At 45.4% G+C, this 8823-nt stretch overlaps 1 protein-coding gene across 1 annotated transcript in view; it reads left to right on the top strand.

The window, feature by feature from the left end:
* The window catches only part of LOC114922790 (vomeronasal type-2 receptor 26-like), a 141901-nt gene extending 136299 nt beyond the window's left edge, over window positions 1-5602 (top strand). Inside the window, exons 10-11 of the mRNA XM_029284762.1 lie at window positions 2756-2842; window positions 5462-5602. Of these exons, the coding sequence (XP_029140595.1) occupies window positions 2756-2842; window positions 5462-5602 (228 nt within the window). The remainder of the gene's footprint in view (window positions 1-2755; window positions 2843-5461) is intronic.
* The last annotated feature ends 3221 nt before the right edge of the window (window positions 5603-8823 follow it).

Genomic DNA, 8823 nt, shown 5'->3' with positions numbered 1-8823 from the left:
CCCTCCAGTCGTGTTTCTGATGAAGCTCAGCTGTGTGAGGAGCAGGAGTCAGATTCGGAAGGCTCACACCTGGATGAGCTGATTGATGCTCGCAGACGTCGTCAAGTAGCAAGGAAAAAACAACAGTCTATGCGACTACTCGAGAGTAAAAAAAGAAGGCAATGAGAGGCAACGCCCTGGGACTGCTGTATAAAAAGGGGAGTTGTGGGCGTTGCTGGTTGCTGAAGGCAACCGTTTGCAAAGTGCTTCTTGGAATCCTGGTCTGTTCATCTTGTTTGCAACGTGTTTCTGTGGACTATTTCCTTCCTTTGGACTTGAGGTTTGCTGTTTGTGTTTTGGACTTATTGACAGGATTGTCACCCAAATAAAAGGGATTTTGTTTTGTTTTAACGTTTCCAGCCTATTGTATCAGCAGGGGTTGGTCCTTGTGCCTTTAACAAGGACGGCAATAGGCTGGGATAGAACAGATAGATAGATAGATAGATAGATAGATAGATAGATAGATAGATAGATAGATAGATGGATGGATGGATGGATGGATGGATGGATAGATAGATAGATAGATAGATAGATAGATAGATAGATAGATAGATAGATAGATAGATAGATAGATAGATAGATGATAGATAGATAGATAGATAGATAGATAGATAGATAGAGATGGATGGGTGGATGGATATAGATAGAGAGATGATAGAGAGATAGAGATAGAGATTATAGACAGACGGACGGACGGACGGACAGACAGAGATAGATGAGAGAGAGAGATGGATGGACGGATGGATAGAGCTAGATAGATAGATAGATAGATAGATAGATAGATAGATAGATAGATAGATAGATAGATAGATAGATAGATAGATAGATAGAGATGGATGAATGGATGGATGGATGGATATAGATAGAGAGATGATAGATAGATAGATAGATAGATAGATAGATAGATAGATAGATAGATAGAGATGGATAGATATAGAGAGATGATACTATCTATCTATCTATCTATCTACTATCTATCTATCTATCTATCTATCTATCTATCTATCTATCTATCTATCTATCTATCTATCTATCTATCTATCTATCTATCTATCTGTGTCTCTCTATCCCTCTCTATCTTTATCTACTATCTATCTCTCTCTCCCTCCCTCCCTCCTTCTTTCCATCCACCCATTTAAATAGGAATTCCTCCCCCACCTCCCCCTCCTTTTCCTGCCCTCTTGGACCTGCTTATCATCCTGCGGGGGGGGGGGGGCTGGAACAATCCTCCTCTCCGCCGGTCCCGCAACCATTGCTGCGGCGACACTTCGGGTTCCCCAGCGACGACGGCGCTCCGCCCGCCTCGAAGGGGAGCCGGAAGTGTCTTCCTCCTGCAGCCTTGCGCGGCCTCTGCTCCGCGGACTCCCGCTGGCATTGGAACTCGAAGGTGGGCACAGCGGCGGGAGAGTCTCAAACTGCCCCCCCTCCTGCCCCTTCCCCCGGTGGTTTGCAAAGCATGGGCAGCCCCCTCAGTCTGCCCTCCCTTGCAAGGTGGGGGGGCTCCCTGTTCGGGGGGGGTGAACCGCAACCCCATCATCCCAGCCTGCGCGATGTGGATGCGGGAAGCGGAGGACCTTACAGGAAGGGGGTGGGGAGAGAAAAGACATCCGGGGATGGGAGCCTCGGACGAGCCGAATATCCTCCCTGCAAAGAAAAAAAAAAAAAGCATCTCAAGGCCAAGCACCCCGGGGCGTGTGCAGAGTACTTTGCCTTTTCTCCACTCCGAAGTGGAGCGCCTCTAAAACTTCTTGCTTGGTCTTGGGGCTTCCTTTGGGGGTGCAGGGGTGGGAGTCCTTCCAGGATTAGAGAAGGGGGGGCTAATCCATATGCATCCATCCCTCCATGTTCTAATCCATATGAATCCCTCCCCCATGTCCTAATCCATGTGCATCCATTCCCCCCATGCCCTAATCCTAATCCATGTGCATCCATCCCTCCATGTCTTAATCCATGTGCATTCATTCCCCCATGCCCTAATCCTAATCCATATGTATCCATCCACCCATGCCCTAATCCTAATCCATGTGCATCCATCCCTCCATGTCCTAATCCATGTGCATCCATTCCCCCCATGCTCTAATCCTAATCCATGTGCATCCATCCCTCCATGTCTTAATCCATGTGCATCCATTCCCCCATGCCCCAATCCTAATCCATGTGCATCCATTCCCCCATGCCCTAATCCTAATCCATATGCATCCATCCATCCATTCATGTCCTAATCCTAATCCATGTGCATCCATTCCCCATGCCCTAATCCTAATCCATGTGCATCCATCCACCCATGCCCTAATCCTAATCCATGTGCATCCATCCCTTCATGTTCTAATCCATGTGCATCCATTCCCCCATGCCCTAATCCTAATCCATATGCATCCATCCATGTCCTAATCCATGTGCATCCATTCCCCCATGCCCGAATCCATGTGCATCCATCTCCCATGCGCTAATCCATGTGCATCCATGCCCTAATCCATGTGCATCCATTCCCCCATGCCCTAATCAACACCCAGACCCACCGCTAGAGGCTGTGCCCAAAAAGTGGGCTAGTTCCAAATCCAGGTCACCAGGGTTGTGTGAATGCAGGCTTTCTCTCCCATGGCCTGGATGTGTGATGTCTCCTTCCCCTGGAAGCCACTTTTCTCAGGGCTGGATTCAGAAGTGTGAATCCCTCGAGAGGCTGTGGTTGAATCTCTCTCTCTCCTCTCCTTTGCAGGTGACGGACACCATGGCTTTGCGGCCGCGGTCTGGATTGGCTTTTCTGCGGCCTGCCGCGGAAACCTGGGTGGGGCCCTTGCCCAAGGTAGGCTACGGGGCAGGAAGGAAAAAGGAGATGCAAGGACAGGTAGGTCCTTGAGTTACGACCACAATGGAGCCCGAAGCTTCGGTTGCTAAGTGAGACAGTGGTTAATTTTGCCCCATTTTACCACCTTTCTTGCCACAGTTGTTCAGTGAACCATTGTGTTGTTTCTCTGGGTCATATCTGTGTGCGTATATGGGTATATGCATTTTATTTAATTTATTTATTTTTGTTATGTTTATGCCGTGTATATTGGAGGTGGTTACACTCTGAGAGCTGTATGCAACGAAATCTCAGTTTAATGTAGGCTGATTAGTGTACATTTAAAATGACAATAAAGTTATTAACCTATCCTATCCCTATCCTATGCTATTCTGTTTCTCTATCTTCTAGTTCTATTCTATGGTATTCTATTCTATGGTATTCTATTCTATGGTATTCTATTCTATTCTATTCTTATTCTATTCTATTCTATTCTTATTCTTATTCTTATTCTTATTCTATTATCTATATCAGTGATGGCGAACCTTTTAGAGACCGAGTGCCCAAAACCCGCCTCACCCCTGCCCTGTCCCCGCGTCTCCTGCCCGCAGGGCCACCCACCGCCTCCACGGCCCGCCACAGCACATCGCCCAGGCAGCCCAGCAGCATCATGGGGGCCTCTGTCCGCGTCTCGCAACATCATCTGTACGCGATGGGGCGTGAGGGCGGAGTCTTATCCCCGCTGCCCGGCTGCCATGTCCTTGGCTGCGCTGCTCTGCACAGGCTGCACCAGGGGCAACTCTCCTCCGGGAGGGCTGCTGGTGAGGAGGGGGCTGTGGGGGGAGACGGAGCTGGGATGACGGCGTGCATGCCCACAGAGTGGGCTCTGAGTGCCGCCTCTGGCACCCGTGCCATAGGTTCGCCACCACTGATCTATATCTTCTATTTTGTTCTGTTCTGAAGTGCCCAAAACTGGAAGTTTTTAAGAAGAGACTGGACAGCCATTTCTCTGAAATGGTATAGGGTTTCCTGGCTGAGCAGGGGGTTGGACTAGAAGACCTCCAAGGTCCCTTCCAACTCTGTTATTCTATTCTATTCTATTCTATTCTAATTCTAATTCTAATTCTATTCTATTCTATTCTATTCTATTCTATTCTATTCTATTCTATTCTGTTATCTATATCTTCTATTCTGTTCTGAGGTGCCCAAACATTGCCCAGTTCTTGTATTTTCAACTTTTCTTTTCTGCAAAAAAGCAACCGATTCTATCCTTGAGTCTCTGAGTTGCATTGTGGTCTCCTGAGGGGAACTGATGCTTTTTTAAAAAAAAAATTAGAAACATTACATAGCTTTTTTAGGTTTCTGTAGCTTTTTATTTAGGTTTTTCTTAGGCTCTGTATTCCTTCTTTCCTGAGGAGTACAAAGAAGTTCAAGGGGCATTCCGTTTCCCCTCACAACAAATTGGAAGGGACCTTAGAGGTCTTCTAGTCCAACCCTCTGCTCAAGTAGGAATTCCTATACCATTTTGGACGAGTAGTTGTCCAATCTTTTCTTGAAAACCTGCAGTGATGGAGCACCCACGACTTCTGAAGGCAAGCCATTCCACTGATTAATTGTTCAAAGAAGAGGAACTAAGACGATTAAAGGCCTAGACCAGGGGTAAGCAACCTTGGCTCTTTTATGACTTGTGGACTTCAACTCCCAGAATTCCTGAGCCAGCCATGCTGAGGGGAAAGGGAGAGGTTTCCAAGCTGAGCCATGCTGGCTCAGGAATTCTGGGAGTTGAAGTCCACGAGTCATAAAAGAGCCAAGGTTGCCTATCCCTGCCCTAGACACTAAAACATATGAAGAATGGTTGCACCATTTGGGTTTGGCTAGTCTAGAGCAGGGGTCCCCAACCCCCCGGTCTGTGGACCGGTACCGGGCCGTGGCATGCCAGCAACCGGTCCGCACAAATAAGCAAAGCCCCATCTGTGAGATGCAGGCAGCACACAAAACCACACACTCTCCGGTCTGTGGAAAAACCTTTCTTCATGGAACCGGTCCCTGGTGCCCAAAAGGTTGGGGACCTCTGGTCTAGAGAAAAGAAGGACTAGGGGGGACATGATAGCAGTTTTCCAGTATTTGAGAGACTGCCACAAAGAGGAGGGGGGGTCAATTATTTTGCAAAGCACCAGAGGGCAGGACAAGAAACCATGGATGGAAACTAATCTAGAGAAGCCACCTGGAATTAAGGAGAAACTTCCTAACAGCGAGGACAATTAACCAGTGGAACAGCTGGCCTTCAGATGTTGTGTGGTCTCCACCACTGGAGGTTTTTAAGAACAGATTGGACAGGCACCTGTCTGAAATGGTATAGGATCTCCTGTTTGAGCAGGGGGGTGGGCTAGAAGGCCTCCAAAGTCCCTTCCAGCTCTATTCTGATTCTAACTGTTAGGAACCCCCTGAGAAAGAGAATGAGGTCCAAAGTCTCTCTGGACCTTTTCCGGCTGGTCTCCCTGGTGCTAATCCTCCAGCATGATGCTTACTTCCTGCTTATTTTTGTTTCAGCAGCTATGGGCTACTGAAGGTCTTCTGGAGAACAGGCTGTGGGTCCACCTGACTTTCCTTCTAGGTTGTGACTTGGACCTTCTCTTTCAGGCCGTCGTGTCATTCGAAGAAGTGGCTGTGTATTTCACAGAGGAGGAATGGGCCCTGCTAGATCAGGGCCAAAGGACCTTCTACAGGGAAGTCATGCTGGAGATGTACGGGATGGTGGCCTCATTCAGTGAGTCTCCTTGAATCTGCTCTTGATTCCTGTCTCTTCTCTGTGTGACCTTGGTGGATTCCAAGTGAGGTCATTTTGAAAAGTGGAAAGTCTTCCCAGAATGCTTCTGTGTGGAGATACCTCCTTTTTTGGTCCACTTGGGGTTGAAGGATCCCATGATCTGAAGCATGGCCGCCATTTCAGCTCCTCCTTTTGTCTATGGAGATTCTTAGTCATCGAGGTCATAGTTGTCCCAAAGATGCTTTTTCATGAAGCAGCTGGACTTCTGTTCAAGACATTTATGAACAAAGGATGCTTGTGATGACCATCCTTCCTTCCTTCCTTCCTTCCTTCCTTCCTTCCTTCCTTCCTTCCTTCCTTCCTTCCTTCCTTCCATTATTTTATCCATTTGTTTTTTAGCAGCCCAAAGTACTTAGTTAAGATGGGTAGCTATGATGAATGAATAGATAAAAGGATGGACATGATAGATAGACAATAGAGAGATATGATAGTCATCCCAAAGATACTTCTTCGTAGGCAAATGGACTTTCTTGGTTTTCTTTGAAGACATTTTACTTTTCATTCAAGAAGCTTCTTCAGCTCTGACTGGATGTGGGGAATGGAAGGATTTATACTCCTTGCAGACAGCTGGTCATTTGCATTCTTTTAGAGAGTCATTGAGGCCACCTAGAGGTTTATTTGTGTCTTTGGGCTCACCTGAGTAGTGCAAATGGATGTGGAGCTTTCTTGGAACTGCTGAAAGGACTGTGTTGTAGACTGGAGATAGATGATGTCGTATCCCTCCCCCTCTGTTGAGAGAGGGCTGTTCAATTTTGGCATAGATGGCCTCTTTGACCCCTCTTTCAAACCAGCGGTCCTTCATCTATCTCCAGTCTACAACACAGTCCTTTGAACACTTCCAAGAAGGCTCCACAGCTATTTGCACTACTTAGGTGACCTTGAGGACAGAGATAAACCCCCAAGTGGCCTCAATGACTCTAAAAGAATGCAAATGACCAGCTGACTGCAAGGAGTATAAACCCTTCCACTCCCCACCATCCAGGCAGAGCTGAAGAAGTTTCTTGGATGATCGTCCTTGATTCTTACTGTCTGCTTCCGTTATCTGTGGGCCTGTATTCCATTCACCCATCCTCCCCCCAAGTTTGTTGGCAAGCTAAGAAGCAATAATTGTTGCACCAGCAAAGCAAGCTTCAAGCTTGACAAAATGTGCATATGTGTGTATGGCCGGACGAAAGCTTAGTGACTCTTCTTAACCACAGGCTTGTTTATATTAAACAGTCTGGTTTATTATATCCTGGTGTTCACTTTTTCTTTATTTGGTTAATATGTGTGTATGTGTATGGATAGATATATACTTTCTTTTGAGAGCAGGCAACAGAATTTCATTTTTAATGTGGGCCAGGTTATCTTATCTCATCTCTTCTTATCTCTTATCTATCTCATATCTTACCTTACCTTATCTTAGAACTTCTCTTGCTTCTTAGGTGCAAAATGGCTGTTTTGGGAAGTCTAAATATTTTGTGTTTAGACATTAACATCTTGTTTGTTTCTTCCAAAGAATTTCCCAAACCTGAGATCAAATCCCAGATAGAAGAAGGTGAAGATCTACTGGATGAGGCAGGAGAAAGACCAGCAGGAATCTGTTCAGGTGAGTGATAAGGAAACTAGATAAGGATAGATATGGGTTTAATTTTTCATCTTCTAAGAGAGACTTGTCTGAGTTGAGTTGCCAGTTCATTCTCATTTGGATGACCCATCCCTCATTCCTTCTTTTTCCATATAACAATCTGCATGGAATGTTTAAAAAAAGTGGTTCTATCACTACAAGCTTGTGGAGAACTCAACAATGTCCTTTGGGAAATGTCCTACTTTGCAAAAGACCTTGAGAACTGACACCAGATGTTTGAAGCCACAACAATACTTCATAGGAAGAAAAAAATGAAATCCATAAAAGGAGGAAAGATTCATTAGGACCCAGCAAATGTCAGAAAGGCCTGGGCAAGATTTTATCCTGCCGGAGCAGGGGGTTGGACTAGAAGACCTCCAAGGTCCCTTCCAACTCTGTTATTCTACTCTATCTTCTTCAAACATCATCACAGAAGATATTTGAAGAGGTGGGTAAGTTCCAATATGAAACCGGGATTTTGTGACATTTTGGAAGGAGATAATCCAGCAGATTCCAGCTTAAGGGCAAATTTTGGCAGAATATTCCAAAAATGTAAATGATTGTCTCTGGAACCAGTAACTCAGAGAGGTGGTTAGCTCCCTTTCATTGTCTGTGTTCAAGAAGAAACTGGAGGCCCCTCCATCAGGGATGCCTTAATTAGAATCAAGATCACGTGAACTATTAATACCACTTTACAATGCCTTAGTAAGGCCACACTTGGAATACTGCATCCAGTTTTGGTCATCACGATGTAAAAAAGATGTTGAGACTCTAGAAAGAGTACAGAGAAGAGCAACAAAGATGATTAGGGGACTGGAGGCTAAAACATATAAGGAACGGCTGCTGGAATTGGGTATGTCTAGTTTAATGAAGAGAAGGACGAGGGGGGACACAAATACCTCAGGGGCTGCCCCAAAGAAGAGGGAGTCAAGCTATTTTCCAAGGCGCCTGAAGGCAGGACAAGAAGCAACGGATGGAAACTCATCAAGGAGAGAACCAACCTAGAACTAAGGAGAAACTTCCTGACAGTTAGAACAATTAACCAGTGGAACAACCTGCCTCCAGAAGCGGTAAATGCTCCAGCACTGGAAGTCTTTAAGAAGAGACTGGACAACCATTTGTCCGAAATGGTATAGGGTTTCCTGCCTGAGCAGGGGGTTGGACTAGATGACCTCCAAGGTGCCTTCCAACATCATCATCATCATCATCATCATCATCATCATCATCATCATCATTATTATTATTATTATTGGATTTCTGCCTTGAAGGGGTTGGCCTTCATAGCTTCAGAAATCGCTTCCAACCCTAGGATTTTATGGACTCACAGAATGTCTGTCTAATAATTTTATTTCAGATTTTTATTTATTTATTTTATTTATATTTGGATTTATATCCCGCCCTTCTCCTCGCGGACTCAGGGCGGCTGACAATCAGTTAAAATACATAAATAACAATACAAATTTAAAATTAATTAAAAGAAATATTAAACTTTGTCCAATTAAAATGTAATTAAAACCCCTCTAAAAATTACCCTAGGCCAGTCCTGCAAGCTGGAATAACCAAGTCTTA

Source organism: Protobothrops mucrosquamatus, unplaced genomic scaffold, assembly GCF_001527695.2.
Source record: "Protobothrops mucrosquamatus isolate PMUCROS unplaced genomic scaffold, P.Mucros_1.0 scaffold910, whole genome shotgun sequence".
NCBI lineage: Eukaryota > Metazoa > Chordata > Lepidosauria > Squamata > Viperidae > Protobothrops > Protobothrops mucrosquamatus.
Note: the sequence above shows the minus strand (reverse complement) of the source record. Positions and strands in the feature narration are given on the sequence as shown.